The sequence below is a fragment of the Schistocerca cancellata genome, chromosome 4 (assembly GCF_023864275.1).
Source record: "Schistocerca cancellata isolate TAMUIC-IGC-003103 chromosome 4, iqSchCanc2.1, whole genome shotgun sequence".
NCBI lineage: Eukaryota > Metazoa > Arthropoda > Insecta > Orthoptera > Acrididae > Schistocerca > Schistocerca cancellata.
Window position 1 is genome coordinate 365,866,570 of NC_064629.1, and position 17,707 is coordinate 365,884,276.

Consider the following 17,707-nt stretch of genomic DNA (forward strand, 5'->3'; position numbering starts at 1 on the left):
AGCAGGGAGAGGTAGGCATCCCATTCCCATGGCAGTTGTTGAAGTTCCTGTAGCTATAGCCAACCATGTAGCACATACCTCAAATTCTGCAACCAGTGCTTGAGCTGTCGCAGGAATTCTCTCCCCCCTGGACAACAGTTCAAAGAATTTTGCCACATTTCACACTGCTGTCACTGCAAGATTCAGAACGTGCACCTTATTAGGTGGTGCGGCAGGGAGAGGGAGGCATCCCATTCCCATGGCAGTTGTTGAAGTTCCTGTAGCTATAGCCAACGATTCTACTCTATCAAGGGCACCCATACTATAGTTTGTAGTGTGGTTAGACCTGGAAGTTTGGAGTATTTTTAACAATATTATGAAAAGGAAACTTGCTACTCACCATATAGCGGAGATGCTGAATCGCAGATAGGCACAACAAAAAGATTGTCACAAATAAAACTTTCAGAACTTTCCTTTTCATAATATTGTTATATTCCATCCTAGAGTATTTTTAATATTTTTTAAGATGAAGGCTGACTTGTAAGTAGCCATAAAAAAGTTCCAGTTATGACACAGTTTAAAATCCAGGTAAGACTGACTTTTAAATAATTTTCTTGAAATAGTAACACCTGATTATGCTATGCAGGGCGAATCAAAAAGGACTTTGCAGCTTTGGAATGATATGGAAATTTTATGAGGTAACTTATAGAATCTGTAGGTGTGTCATTTTTTAACAAACAACCTGAAGCTTGATTCACATAGTGCATCAGTACACCATTTCGCTACCAGGAGCGCCAGTATAGTGCATGGTTAAAATGGCTACTTTCACTTGTGCGAGTCTCGCTGTGTTGTTTGGTTTCTTGAAATGAGTTCTGCAACAACTGTTCAGCATACATTTCACACCAAATATGCTAAAGAACCTCCAAGCAGGCCTACAATTTACTGTTGGCACAAGAACTTTGTTGAGACTGATTCTTCACTGTAACATAATAAATCACCGTAGTGCCGACATGTAGATTTTGTGGTACATGAATTACATGTTACGATGTACACTTCTTGAAATCATAATTCCTTTGGCAGATTGATGAAGACGACCGAGATAGGATAGTTTACTACCAGCAAGGCAGTGCATTTCATCATGGAAGTTTGAGGCTTCCTCAATAATCGCTTCTCAGGTCAGTAGATTGGCCATGAAGGGCCAGTTGCACGGCCCCTTCACTCCCCAGACTTGACACCGTTGGATTGTTTCTCTGGGGTTTTATTATAGACCGTGTGTATGTTCCTCCCCTACCAACCAGTGTAGCCAACCTGAAATATCGAATCTGTGCTGCCGTTACACAAGTTATGCCTCATTTGCTGCAATGAGTGTGGGAAGAGTTTGTTTACTGGTGGGATGTTTGCCGCGTCACAAATAATTTTAACATCAAACCAAAATTATACTTGACACTTTTATGTGAAACTTGAGGTTGTTTGCTACAAAATGACACATCTACTGATTCTCTAAGTTATCTCAATAAATTTCTACATCATTCCAAAGTTGTTAAGTCCTTTTTGACTCACCATGTATTTTTTCCTTTGCCTGAGTGCAGGGAGAGGTCACGGCCCCCTCCCCTTGCCCCCAGGCATGAGTGCCCTTTCTACTCTGCCACATGTTGTGCAAGAACATCCACTGCAGTCAGCTTGTGTGATTGTGTGGTATGGTTTCACAAGCTCCTTCACTCTTGGTCCATTTTTCTTGGAGGAGATGACACCTCATGGGCCTGTTAGGTGTACAGTGACATCTGCACATTATAATGACCTCCTTGTGCAACATGTGATTCCAGCTTCGCAAAAATGCAATTGTGTACACCCCACTGTTTACATCCAAGATGGGCGACACCAAATGTCACTTGCCAGGTGGAAAATTTGTTTTGAGAAAACTTCGATAATAACTGCAGTATCTCAAGACAATTTCAAGAGATGTGGCCTTCCAGAACCCCGGCTGGCATAAATCCATGTGACTTCTGTTTGTGAGGGTATCTGAAACATTGTGCCTATCAGAGATGTATCTGAGCTCTTCCTGATCTGTAGGATAGCATACTATGACTTATCACTCTGATTACACTGGATATGCTGCAGGCAACTGTCGAACATGCCGAGTATTGGATGCTGCATGTTGCTAAGCTCGGAAACCATAAGGAACACATGTTGTACTTGTGACCATATCCTAACAAACATCCCAGGATCACTGTTATCATGTGTTTGATCACACCTCCCTTTTCCCGCACCCATGCCACTTTCTGACTGCCTTCAGTGCCATATTTACATGTGGTGGCAGAAAAGGGAACTATTATTTCTTCCAACATACTTCCGCAATTGCAACAATTAATGAAGATAACTACAATGTTTCAGCGTCCTCTGATGTACATACAGCCTGTACTGCAGCACTCGTTAAACAACCATTTAAATTATAACCACCAGTATATTACTAGTAAATGTTTGAACTCTATCACTTCTGGCTACCTTGGACTTGCACATGTCATTTTGAAGGATAGAAGAAAAGTTGAGATGCAGTCTGAATTCACTTTGAACAGTTATTCTTCACTGAATGTTTGGAGTAACTGAAATGCTTCTGTTGTTAGTGACAAAACAGAAACAGTCACGAGTGTTACATAAGTGTCTGTGTGTCACAGTGTGCTTAAATCATGTAGAAAATTAGTTAAAATTGGGCAGTGTGTTACATAATCAGTGAGTTGTTGACACCTGCACTATACAATCTAACTGATAGCAAGAGCAGTAGGTTTCACTTTTTGCTTAGGAACACACCTATGTATTTTTGAAAGGTCGAGCATTAGACAACTATGTTTTCAATTTGTTTGCAATCATTTTGTGTCAATAAAACTTTATTACACCACTTTTCACATATCTTAAAATGGAAGGAATAGCCTAGGGTGTTGTCAAATACTATAAATACCATTTGTATTGAAGTAGCTTACTTTTATTTTAAGCTTTTGGTTCTTGTAACATGAGGGCCTTATTTAATAAACATTTTCAGCAAGTAAATTTTATGGGGTTGTTGTTGTTACTGTTACAGTTTGTGCTCATTTAACTCATAAGTGTGACTTTGCAGTTATATAAATGAAATTGTGCCAATCCATAACATCCTTAGTACTTTGCAACACAGAGGTAAAAATTCTTATGATTGGTAGAGGGTAAAACTTAACAAGAGAGACAGAGAGGTCTGTGGCTAACATGGTTAATATGGCTACATCATGTTTGGTTTAGGCAGCTGCTGCCTACACAGCTCACTCATGTTCATCTATGAAGTTCCTGCTGCTACTTTTTGTTATACATTACACTAAAACCAATGTACAGTAGCTGCCATAAACAGTAAGATTTAGATTTTGTTTACTTTTAATTATTTTAAAAAAGTTTATACAGTTTTATTTTATTTACTACAAGAAACAGTAAGATTTAGCTTTTTTTACTTTAATTATTTTTAGAAAGTTTATACAATTTGTGGTGTGCAGCATTTTTTGTTGATATATTTTATTTAAGTAATATTTTCCTAAATGCTTTATTTTATTAAACCTACTTACAAAATTATAAATCTTGCTACATACATATATAAAAAGTTGCAGAAAGTTAATTTTTGCAGGAGGGGGCATACACCTTTCTTAGTTGGAAAGTGGCAGAATATGATAACCCAAAGAAGCAGAATGTATGACTGTTTCCAGCAGACAGTTTCCCTTGATGTTTTGTCTTGACAGTCTCCCAGAACCTTATCAGGAGGTTTTGGTAGTATACTCCTGTGACACTTTGCCCACTTATGAAGATAATCTGTTAGCACTATACCATGGCGGTCCAAAAAAAATTCAGAAATCACTTTGTCCAAAGAAAGTTGGGTCTTCTATTTCAGTGATGGTGAGTCCACATTGCCACTGCTTGGTTTCCTCCTTTGTCTCGGAGTCATGGTGATACACCCTGCATACACCCATAGTGATTAGGTGGCTAAAACAGTCATTTGGGTTGACCTGAGACACATGCAACATTTCCACCACTATCTCAGCTCGGTGGGTTTTTGAATGGGCCTGAACAATCATGGAAGACAGCAGGGATGGACCTTTGTCATGTTACAAAAGTCTTGCAAGATGCTGAAAATTGAGATGTGACTGATTTTCAATTTATACATCTTGCCTCTATTGTGATACACCAGCTTTTTTGGAACACCAGGGCCTCCCTTCTCTTACGATCCCTGTTCTTCGCAGAGAGATGGTCTGTCATTTTGGTATCAGACTTGTTTGACCACATTGTAAGCATACGTATCCCTAATTACAGTGTTGTATGATGTACTGTACTCTTGAACTAACTAGGCATGGGCTGTTGCAGTGTTGTTCTGTTTGAATTCAAAAAAGAGAGTACCAAACAAGAATCCATTTTATCAACTGACAGCACCATTTTGTTTCAGCTCCTAGCAGTGTGCTACAGTACTGTGCCATAGGAATTTCAGTGTATACCAGGACTGCAGACATGTACTTACAAACAAAAAAAGAATTGTGTAACTACATTTTTCTGATATGATGGTTAAAACTTCATGAGTCCCCTTAACAGACAAGTTTGCAAGCTACACAGAAATCCAGCTGGCATCATGACTATGAGTCAACATTTTTTTGTTAACAGCTTTCTTTTCTATCAAGAAGTGGATAAAAACTACAGAAAGTTCCCATCTTCACAATTCAACATAGAAGACTGTGTCTTGATAGCAAATATTTTGCGACTAGTGAATAAAGATAAACGCCACATCCCACTAAAGTAAAATGTTAGCATTTTTATCTGGAGTGTAATAGTGTGTCAAAGGCCTGCTGCTATAACCATATTTGCTCAGTCATACTCCAAAAACTAACCATTATGCAGACAGTGTTGACTGCCTGTGCGTTAGCCATGTGCCCACACCTGTCTATGGGTACACAGATGCCTGACTGCCTGCATATTAGTTATTTCCCTTCCATGCCTGTAGGCAAGAATTTGAGCCAGAACATCCTGTTATTGACAGTTCTTCAGAATAGGGCCCTTAAAAATCAACATGTTTACATTAATTGCTATCTTTCTTGGTACTCCTGTTGTCCCAAACCTTCAAAACCTGATTCCCGTCCCCTCTCCTTTTCTCTCTCTTTTCCACAATTTATCAACTATAAAAGAACTGCTGGGTGTAAATTGACTGTGCTGGCATGGTAGCTGACTTTAATTACAGAGAGTGAAAGAAGGAAACTTTGCTTGCCAAAAGAAGAGGATTGGAGTAAGCTTTATATTGCTTATGTTGCTAGCACTATAAGTGGGACCTGTATTTTGTCCTGTGAATGAAGGTTAAAATTGACATATAGAACTAATGAATTATTAATTTTATTCGTGTAATTGAAGTGGAAATTAAATTCTGTAAAGCAATAGTATATTACAGTTCCCACAAACATATAGAAAATTTGAAATAGAAACATTCATCATAGTAGCTGTTGCTGAAATTTTACCACAGTCTTGTTTTAATGCAAAGGCTGGTGGATGCTTAAGCAAATGAACTATTTGCCTGGAGGCATCAAATGTGTGCAGATTGGAGACTAGAGTGAGTATGCAACAGTGGGAGAAGCATCTAGAAAAGGTGGAGGAATGTATTTCTTACTTGCCCCTCCAGCTGCCACTTTTGGTGCTCCTATGAATAGTAGGTGATATTGTAATAATAGGATTTTATTGTCTCAAACTGGTTCAGAGAGATTTTTGTAATTTGAATTAGCATTCAAATGAACAGATATAGAGAATCCTTTCTGAATTTGAAATTTAATTTAATGTAGCCAATCTTTAATTATAGTTTTGTTTCCCACACAGTTGAAATAATTGCACAATCATATTGAAAAATTGTGGGACACTGGAGTCAACAGATGTAGGTACTGCTTGTTTACCATGTCTTCATGGAACTGAATTGACAGACACATGCATAGAGTAATGCTTGCCACATTCATACTAGTTCATAAATTATATATGCCCTTCAGTTCATGTTAAATGGCAAGTAACATGGGGAGCTCAGCCACCTGTTGTGTACTGTTGGATTTGGTGAATCCACGGTTCCTTAGCTGAAAGGTGTTCAGTGAGTTGATTCTTCAATAACCGTAAAGTCGGAGCATGAATCAGTGATTGATGCCAAGAAACTTGTACACAGCAGAAAATTATGGTACTGGCTTAACTATACAGATCATGAAGCTGTTAAAAACCCCTATAAAAATAAAAAGCTAAACCTCAAGGTGTGCTGCATACTGATACATTCACTTTTAGGGAACCTCTGGGGCACTTGCCACAACCCATTTGTATTGGGCTTGCTTTGATATATGTGGCACTGCCTGACCTCAATTTGCATTGCTGCTCGTGGGAACCCTGGACAGCCAGAACATGAACCTTTCAGATCCATTGTCTCTTGGTTGTACAACCAGTGAGCATTAACACCAAAACAAGAGAACCTGCTCTTATTCATCACAGAGCTCTTTCCCAGGTCCTTTATTGTTTCTGATTTTGTCCACCCGTCTGCCTGCAGCTTGGAATTGTGATGAGTGATAATTCATTGTTTGCTGACAACACCAATATTTTAACAGAAATCTGTCATCCCCATTCACCAACAACATTTTATCTGAAATATGTGATTAATTTACTATTAACTCCCTTCCTACCAATTTAAGCATTACAAATTTTATGCAATTTCAATCAAGTCACAAAACTCTGAGGAATCTCAGTGCATTCAACAGCCCGCAGGTACAGAGAGTTGACAGCACCAGCTTCCTGGGCCTTCACTTAGACTGCAAACTAAATTAGGAATGCCATCTATACTTCAAACTGTGATGAGACTGAGCTCATCTGCTTTTGTATTTAAGAGTACACACACATACTGAAATCCAAACCATCACACAGGCAGCTTATTTTACTTGTGTGCACTCCATCACGTCAAGAATTATCTTCTGTGGGAACACTTCTATTGATCCAAAAATTCTTCATTGCTCAGAAAAGACTGATTAGTGCCCGTAGATATGTGTGAAGCTGTTAGAAATAGGAGACATGAAGACAGAACACCACCTGTGAGTGTCATAGCAGAAAACAGTCAAATGCTGAACATCAGGATCACACCACTCATAGGGTGTATGAAAACTATTGCAAAGTGTTTTTTCTATCATTGTCATTATGCTATGAACTGTAAATCATTGTAAAGTTGATTTTAAATAAAGTAAATACAAATCCTTCAAGTAAACAGAATTGCAATCATAATAGGAAATGTCTCAAGTTGTAAAGTAAAATATGTCTTTATTTCAGATATTAGGACTGTAAAGGTGATGTGAAGAGTTAAAAGTAAGAACTTAAGTGTGCTTCTCTTCCAGCACAAGATTTCTTTATTATTGTAAAATGATTATGTACTTCTTCTTTTGTTGATCACTGTAAACCATTCATGTATGCTTTTTGAGGATTATTGTAAAACAGTTGTGAACATTTCGATTTAACTTAATATAACTTATGAAGCCCAGTACCTACAAATTTTTCCCCCATAGGGAGGGAGGGGGAGGTCTCTTACTTAGAAAATGCAACACCTGAAAGGCAAATAACAGAAGCCAGAAAGAATAAGTTTGTTAGAGAGTAAAAAGAAAATGCCACCAGCAGGGCATGGTTATGTGTAGCAGGAAGTCAGTGTGGAGCTCATGTGAATGCACACAAAGAAGAGGTTAGGCGCAGCAGAATTTTAATAGTAACACAGCCTCTCAGGGAATGGCTAGAAACGCCAAGATGGAACAGGCAACATAGCCTGCTGCACAGTATGAAGATGGAGGCAGCGACACCTGACAAGGAGTTACAGTTCAGACAGTCATCCAAGAGGGACCTCTCTGCAGACCAGGAGCAGAACTTGTATTATTTGCCTTGGCTATACTTGCATTCATACACAGCTACATATCTCCCTCCAGGGAACTTTAACTCAGAATAGTGTACTTTCATACAAGTCATTCATTCAATTTCAGCTCAGATAAGCATTATTGCTGTTGTTCTAGTCTTGCCTTTTGTTTGTATATTTCCAGACTATGTTCCATAATTTCAAAAAACGTTCAGTTAGCCGTCTCAGTGTTAGCTAACTGTATGGACCTTCCTCAGTCTCTGTGTCGTGACGTGTCTAGACCATTCTCTGGATGTGACGTAGAATATTACAACACCAATGACACAACATAGGCAATAATACATGTACCAGGTGATTATAATTTAAGTGCAGCTACTCACAGAGGTCCAGTTTGGGCTGTAATTATCATATGACAGCGAAACTTGGCAGACATGATAATGTATTAATGTGGAACTGATTTATGCTGGAAAAAATATTAGTTACAGTCTTGTCCAGCCAGTACAAATCTGACACTGTGAATAAAAGACAGACATACAGCAATGTTTCCATGTGTAATGGATTGCGAAAAGGAGGGCAGAAAAGGTCAAAAAAGTGAGAAAGGTGTAATGTTGACTTTATTATTAACTGCTGCTTACCCAGTCTGTTCAATATGACCACTGGAAATGTCAACAAGATGCTGCATCCATAAAACAACGTGATCAATGTTTGCTCACAGCAGTTCTGGAGGAATCTGAGCAATGTGTTCCTGTATACTGAGCTTCAGATCACATAGAGACCAACGTGTACCAGGGACATATTGGTCTCTACCTGATCTGAAGCTCAGTATACAGGAACACATTACTCAGATCCATCCAGAGCTGCTGTGAGCAATTGTTGATGATGTTTTATGGATGCAGCATCTTGTTGACACCTCCATGTTCTTTTAGATAGCCCCAGAGCCAAATGTCACATGGATTCGGATTAGGTGATCTTGCAGGCCAAGCACCTGGAAAACCTCTGAAGATAACACATCTGTGGAAGGTTACATTAAGCAGATCATTCAGTGGGTGAGCAACATGAAGTGTTGCCCCATCTTGCACGAAAACAGTGGTTTCCACACAGTTGTGCTCTTCCGAAGCAGGAATCACATGCTGTACAAGGTGGTCTCAATAATGTACAGATGTCATGGTACATCTGACAGGGCCTCTGGGTGTATTCTTTTCAAAGAAGAATGGATCAAGAATAAAGGTACTTGTAAATACACACCACACAGTCACGTAACAGCAAGTGCAGTGGCTCTTCATTCACAATACACCTTTTAACAGTATGCCAAATTTGGCAGTTCTGTGTATTCACTACACATGATAGTGTAAAATGTGCTTTACCACTCCTTAGAAGCCGGCCGCTGTGGCCGAGCTGTTCTAGGCGCTTCAGTCCGGAACTGTGCTGCTGCTACAGTCACAGGTTCAAATCCTGCCTCGAGCATGGATGTGTGTGATGTCCTTAGGTTAGCTAGGTTTAATTAGTTCTAAGTCTAGGGGACTGATGACCTCAGATGTTAAGTCCCATAGTGCCTAGAGCCATTTTTTGAACTCCATAGAATATTGTGCAGCCACATGTCATCAACATTGATTTGTGCCAAAAACTGCATAGCAAATTCAGAATGTTGCTGCAGATCATGAGATTTCAATTACTGCAGCATCTGGAACTTGTACGGGTACCCGTGCAATAAAGATCGCAAGGTTTTCCGTACTTACGACCTTGGGATGGACAGTTCTTGTGACACTGTATGAGAACTAGTGCTACCTGGGGCATTTACTGCATGGTCAGTTACAACAACGGCAATCTTGTCAATAACTTCCACTGGGAGAGGATGTGTTCCTCTTCTAGGTTCCACACCCAACTCACAAGTGTTCACAAATCATCATCTTCAAACCATTTAATGACATTGTGCCTCTCTTCATATCTCTCAATCAGTGGTACTCTCTCAATGCAACACTGTAACTACTACCGTTGAGATAAACAGCTTCAGTAACAGTGCACAGTCTCTCTTCTCGATAGCCATACTGTTCACTCACATTGTGGGTTGTCAAACGACAGTGTGGATATCATATCATCGTACAAACAGTGTACTGTGCCAGATTTGCACCTGGACACCAAAATTGGAACCAATTTTTTTCCAGTGAAAATCAGTGCCACATTAATGCATTAGAAGATCTACCAGCCCAGCTCACACTGGACCTCCGTGAATAGCTGCACTATGATTAAAACCACCCAGTATAAGGGAACCAATATTACTTACCCTGCCCATAACATGAATACATACTATCATTAAATTGTAAGGCAGTATAGTATAGTTAGGTAAAATTTCCATTTTATTGTATATGGATATAAGTAATCAACAACTGATACAAAATGATAAAAGAGACAATCAAAGAAATGGCACCACCAGATAACTTGTTTATGCACAATGCGAAAATATGTCCTACTTTCACTGAGAGCATAATTCAGAGCTAGGTTTTTGATCAGTGTTACTAAAACTGATGTTAGTTTGCATATTTTTCAAATGTATTAAGATTACTGCATTTATGAATGTTCGCAATCGATACAGCACATCAATACGCAAAAATTGAGACATATATATTGACAGTATGATTAATGTAATTTGACTAGTGGTCATTATTAAAAAGCTTCTTTGTAAAGCTAGGACAGAGGACAAGAGGGCTTGTAACTTTGGTCAGTTGCTCACATGCGGTCAATCTGGACTCTAATTCTGGGCAGTGGTACTGCCCCAAACTGGCAATGTGTGCAGCAAGTAGTAAGCAAGTTGTTGTTATCAGAACCCAGGAATGTAACACAAAAGTGTCTCCTACTACATAGATGTCATCATAAACATAAGGAGAAACCCACAGAAAATAGCAGAAGAAAGGCAATGGCACCCTAAAAAAGCTGTTGAATCACAGAGTGCCATCACTACTTGACAGTGAAAACAAGATTGATGCATGTGGGGACAAGATGAAAAATTCCCCCACCTCTTCCACTAATGGCTGATGAATTTCACGATCACAGAGTCTGGTGGAAAATACCAATGAATCTCTTCCATCCTCCAGGAGAACATGAGATTCAAAACCTGTGTAAAGAAGCTGATAAACTTAGCAGAAGAGTGACCAGTGTGCATCTGTTCATGAAAGGTCATTACATAGACTCATGATGCCTCTATGCTAATAAGCCCTCTAGACAAAGGACAACCTTGGTGGTGATACAGCTAGATGTGGTTTGGCTGTGTTTGTCAACATGATGTACTACTCAAGCACCATCACCCTTGGTACCAATGTACAAGCTATCATGCCACCTATTAACAAGTCAGTTATGGTTAGAGGCCAGCACAGATAAGAGAAATGCTGTCTGCATTGCATGCACAAGACCCTTACCTGCAGCTGCAAGATCCACATCTACATATATTAAAGTTTTGTACAGCAATTTGACCCATCACTGGTCTGACAAAAAACTTGTGCCTGACCTGAATTTCAACTGCTGAAATCCACACTCAGCTTTGATGCAATTTAAAGCTGGACATATTTCAATGGCAGACATACCAGATTTATACTTTTTTCGTATAAGAGTGTCAGAAAACATATTTGTCCCTTTTTAGATAACCATATTTTAATACAACAGGGCCTGCCATGTTCTTGATATGGTCAGCAATTAACAACATACTGTCACAAATACTGAAGCAGATTTTGAAAATTGTTCTCTGCATTTTCGCTGCATTGGGAAGTCAAGTTGTGGCACAAGTTGTAATATGTTGCATACTGTTAAATGTTAGTCACATAGTTGGTTTATCATACATACCACTCTGCTAAATTATGCCAAAGTGTTGCTCTTCTCACTGTAAGAACCATTGTAGTGTGTACTTTTAAATATCCTTAACACATTATTTATGGAACATGTAAATAACAAACAGGAGTGAGACTATGAAATGAAAGTTCCAAAGGACAGCTTGTACTAGAAGATCCTAATTATCACTATGTGGTTGCTTTTCAGAATTACATTACTTAGCTCTGTTACTACAAAAGAAACAGGAATTAGAGCAAATGCAGCTGCTTATAGGATGGAAACAGAATGCACATGTAAAAGTGTGCAGAATCAAAAAGAAGAGCATGTCACTAAAAAGTCGGCTCCAACGCTTGCAACTCAAAAATGACTGGTTCAAATGAAAAATGTCAAGTTATCAAAGTTGTAGAGCATGAAATTTCTGGTCACAAAAGCACTTAGTTTCTCAGTTTTAGGCTCTATTAAGCGTTCGCACACTTAAAAGCCAAAGTAATTCCATTCTGTTGTTCTCCTTGTGAGTCAAAGTTATTCAATGAAACGAAATTTCCAGTCAGAAGACTGCTCTATAGTGAGCACATATTTGTTCTCTAGCTATATCTTTAATTTTTCTTCATTCATGTGTATTTTTATTCGTTTTTATCCATACCTTGATTGGTAAGAGTGGGTTGCTAAAATGAAAACCAAGTACATAGTAATGACTTTTTGTCATCATCATGGGAAACAAGCCTGACAAGTTTTTCTTCCAACCCCACTGGCATGGATCAGTTTTCTTCCCAACCAAAATTGCACTTGATGGCAGAATCTCAATGATTGCCACCTTGCTGTGTCCGATGTTGGCAGCAGCCTTTAATGTTTGAAAGATTTTCTCGGGGCAGACTTTACAAAAAAACTCATACCTGAGCTAATCCAAAGTCGCCTAGCTACAATTCCCATACAAGGCTAACATTAGCTGTTCTCCTGCCTGTACTATTAATTCTTGAGAAACAGAGGGTTCACTGAATTCAGCAGCTTGCACTCTGAGGGGTAGCTGTTGCTCCATAAGGTTTAGTGTTTTCCTTTTCCCTTGGCCAAAAAAAGATGATGTGGTATCACATCCTGTGAAGGCATGGCTGAAGAGGGCAAATGCAGGATTGAAATTGAAAGAATTACTGGAGTATCACACTCCTCTGATTTCCCTTTTCCCAGTTGTGGGAGTACAGGTTGTTGTCTCCTTGACCCATTAGAACAAGCACACATGTGTCCTCACTGTCAAACTCATCAGCTTGGGAAATAGCTGTTTCCACAATTGAAACAGCCATCTTCTTCTGCCCGTATCATCCTCAAATTTCCTCATGAGCATAACAGTCAAGTAGTTCTTGTTGCTCTTATTTGTGAGAAACTTCTCCAGTGTGACTGCAGCATTTGTACCTTCATCGAAAATGGTATCTAATGAGGAACTTGGCATCTTTAAACAATGAGATCTTTCAGACCTTGTTCCCCTTTGCGAAGCATCACTTGCATAGAGAAAAATTCAGAAGTTGAACGTCATCTTTCTCAATCAATGTTCTTGTCAGACTCCATATCTGTGCAGGGAGAGACTGCCATGATTCCTCCCATGGAATGGAAAGTATTCAACCCTTTAGTCGTGCAGATGTTAAAATCGGTGTTATCAGATATGAGCTAGATGAATCCATCACTGGTTATGTTAGGATGCTCAGGTTGTACAGGCGAGGATGTCTCAAACAGGGAAGCTTCCATATATGGAGCTACGAATCCAATTGCACTAACAGCATCGACGATAAGTCTTGATAAATATCTTTTTTACATGAATGTACTGAGCCCAATAAATAGTGAAGATACACTCCTGGAAATGGAAAAAAGAACACATTGACACCTGTGTGTCAGACCCACCATACTTGCTCCGGACACTGCGAGAGGGCTGTACAAGCAATGATCACACGCACGGCACAGCGGACACACCAGGAATCGCGGTGTTGGCCGTCGAATGGCGCTAGCTGCGCAGCATTTGTGCACCGCCGCCGTCATTGTCAGCCAGTTTGCCGTGGCATACGGAGCTCCATCGCAGTCTTTAACACTGGTAGCATGCCGCGACAGCGTGGACGTGAACCGTATGTGCAGTTGACGGACTTTGAGCGAGGGCGTATAGTGGGCATGCGGGAGGCCGGGTGGACGTACCGCCGAATTGCTCAACACATGGGGCGTGAGGTCTCCACAGTACATCGATGTTGTCGCCAGTGGTCGGCGGAAGGTGCACGTGCCCGTCGACCTGAGACCGGACCGCAGCGACGCACAGATGCACGCCAAGACCGTAGGATCCTATGCAGTGCCGTAGGGGACCGCACCGCCACTTCCCAGCAAATTAGGGACACTGTTGCTCCTGGGGTATCGGCGAGGACCATTCGCAACCGTCTCCATGAAGCTGGGCTACGGTCCCGCACACCGTTAGGCCGTCTTCCGCTCACGCCCCAACATCGTGCAGCCCGCCTCCAGTGGTGTCACGACAGGCGTGAATGGAGGGACGAATGGAGACGTGTCGTCTTCAGCGATGAGAGTCGCTTCTGCCTCGGTGCCAATGATGGTCGTATGCGTGTTTGGCGCCGTGCAGGTGAGCGCCACAATCAGGACTGCATACGACCGAGGCACACAGGGCCAACACCCGGCATCATGGTGTGGGGAGCGATCTCCTACACTGGCCGTACACCACTGGTGATCGTCGAGGGGACAGTGAATAGTGCACGGTACATCCAAACCGTCATCGAACCCATCGTTCTACCATTCCTAGACCGGCAAGGGCACTTGCTGTTCCAACAGGACAATGCATGTCCGCATGTAGCCCGTGCCACCCAATGTGCTCTAGAAGGTGTAAGTCAACTACCCTGGCCAGCAAGATCTCCAGATCTGTCCCCCATTGAGCATATTTGGGACTGGATGAAGCGTCGTCTCACGCGGTCTGCACGTCCAGCACGAACGCTGGTCCAACTGAGGCGCCAGGTGGAAATGGCATGGCAAGCCATTCCACAGGACTACATCCAGCATCTCTACGATCGTCTCCATGGGAGAATAGCAGCCTGCATTGCTGTGAAAGGTGGATATACACTGTACTAGTGCCGACATTGTGCATGCTCTGTTGCCTGTGTCTATGTGCCTGTGTTCTGTCAGTGTGATCATGTGATGTATCTGACCCCAGGAATGTGTCAATAAAGTTTCCCCTTCCTGGGACAATGAATTCACGGTGTTCTTATTTCAATTTCCAGGAGTGTAGAAATGACTATTGTCTTACTGCAGAAATCACTGTATGTGACAAAGCAGCACACTTTTTTTCAATTATCTAGAGTTCATTTTGACTTACAAGAAAATAATAAAATGGAATTACTTTGACTTTCAATTGTATGAACATCTAATAGTGCCTAAAACTGAGAAACTGTATCCTTTTGTAACATGAAATTTCATGCCCTGCAACTTTGATAACTTGAAATTTTTATTTGGAGGGCTGTTTTTAATTTACAGGCATTGGAGCTGACTTTTTAGCCAAGTTGGTAAGAATGAACGAACTTCAGCAACTGATTGTGGCCAAACAGCTGCACCAATTTTGACATTTAAGTACATCATTCAACGAAACATTTAATGCTCTTTCATTTTGGTAAGTTGTAGCATTTTTATTAGGATGCATAGTTTCCGAGTAATAGGCAAAAACCTGAAAAAAGTGCCAAAATTTCTTGGTTTTTTGGCCACAAAAAGTTGCCCCTAGGATTTTGGAGGTTGAAAACTTGGATTCAACATACTCTCAACTACATAAAACTATAAGATAAAGAAATCTTCTACTTCATTTTTTTGCAAGCAAAGGGCCTTTTTGTGATGCCATTATATTGAACTAATAGTCAACTGTTTCTAATTACAAAATTTCATTTGCAAATTAATATATTTTATTCCATAACTATTACTCAGCTGATTATTGATGGTGGAATGCAACACATCTACAACATTTATATAATGGTGATAAATGTTTCCATCTGTCTCTCCATGTGTCAGCTCACCATTGTCATATTAAATACTAATGTCAGCATTTACTTTATATTCATATCAGGTTCCTCAGTCTCAGCCAGTTGTAATTTTATTCATCTCTTTTATATGGCTACCCTTCAAACACACATTTTTAGATGTTAATGATATACATAAGAAGTTTATATCTAGTCAAATAATGTCAAACAGTGCATAATCTTCAACTTACTGTGATGTTGTAACCTTCAAGGGGAAAACCATCAAATTTGAGATCCTTAATGAAACTTTGTCCGTTATTGGTTAGCAGCAGAAATTCAGTTAGATAATTGTTATATTCAATTGAATCCTCAGCATCTAAGGAACAAAATAAAATAATCATTAGTTTACTCATACTGAGTATGAAGGAGTGATCTGTATTCACTTTCTTAGGAGAAGATAGACTTCTTAGCCAAGATCGCAATAAAACACTGTATTGTGGATAACTGGTTTTGGTAAAACTGTTACCATCATCAGATATTTGCACAGGTTATTATAAACATCTTGTGCCATACACACAAAAAATATTTCCATTAAATCTCCAGATGCATAACTTTCATGTCATATGTTGTGCATCTGGAGGTTTAATGGAAAGATTTTGTGTGCATATGCCACAAGATGTTTATAATAAATAACCTGTGCGAAGATCTGATGATGATAACATAATTTTACCAAAACCAATTATCCACAATACAGTGTTTTATTGCGGCCTTGGCTTAGAAGTTTTTCTTCTCCGAAGACAATAAAATAAAGTATGTTGCCAAATATGGATGAAATATGTAGTAAAACATAAAACTAACTCTACTGGAAGCTTGGAAACTGTTCATTCATGTTCATTGTGAATTATTGGTGTTCTTAATATATGAGGTCTGTTCAAAAAATTCCAGAACTTTGTCCACAAAAATTTTCTGTGCGTACCTCTTACTTATTGTGCATGGTCTCCTTTGAAATACTCTCCTCCATAATTGATATGCTGCTCCCAATGCCGTTTCCACTTCCGGAAGCAGTCCTGGCACGCCTCTTGCTGGATTGCATGAAGTGCCTTCTGTGAATTTTCTTTTCTCTCATCTATCATTGGAAATCTTTGTCCTTTCAACAGGCTTTCCAACTTTGGAAATAAAAAAAGTCCAGGGAAGTCAGCTCTGGAGAGTATGGTGAATGAGGCAACACAATGATTTTGTTTTTGTGTGATTGTCACGCACAAACAGGGGTGAATGTGTGGGTGCATTATCATGATGCAAGAGCCATGGATTGTCTTGCCACATTTCAGGCCATTTCCTTCTCACATTTTCTCACAAGCATCATAAAATGTCCTGATAGTACCACTGATTAACAATTTTCCCCTGTAGCACAAATTCATGATGAAATAATCATTCAAAGTCAAAGAAAACTATCAGCATGGCTTTGACATTTGACCTGACCTGATGAACTTATTTTGGTCTTGGAGAACCTTCCATGACCCATTGTGAAGATTGAATTTTGGTCTCAACATCATAACCATAAACCCACATCTCATCACTAGTTATGATTCTCTTAAGGAACACCTCATTCTCATTTGCGTGATCCAAAGCTCTTCACAGATTGTGAGGCAAATGTCTTTTTGTTCTTGACTCATGAGCCATGGGACAAGCTTCGTGGCAACATGATGCATTCTAAGATGCTGTGTCAGGGTTTCATGACATGATCCAACTGAAATGTTACATTTTTTTGCAATCTCATGGACAGTCAGTCTTCGATTGGCACCCACAATTTTGTTGATGTTCCATCTATCCATTTTTAAATCATGAACCATTCATAACACTGAGTATGGTTTATGCACTCATCACTGTAGGCTTCCTGCATCATTTGGTGTTCTCTGTAAAGGTTTTCTTGAGTTTCGCACAAAATTTAATGCAGAGGCATTGTTCCTCTAACTCTTCCATCTTGAAATTCACAAACTGTGTGACACAATGTTCTACTCAATACAGTGCAGAGCAATAACTAACAGACATA

General features: G+C 39.9%; 1 protein-coding gene across 1 annotated transcript in view; it reads right to left on the reverse strand.

Annotated features, from left to right (window-relative positions):
- The window catches only part of LOC126184197 (NPC intracellular cholesterol transporter 1-like), a 296,479-nt gene that overhangs the window by 179,861 nt on the left and 98,911 nt on the right, over nucleotides 1-17,707 (reverse strand). The window contains exon 11 of the mRNA XM_049926565.1: nucleotides 15,909-16,033. Coding sequence (XP_049782522.1) covers nucleotides 15,909-16,033 — 125 coding nt within the window. The remainder of the gene's footprint in view (nucleotides 1-15,908; nucleotides 16,034-17,707) is intronic.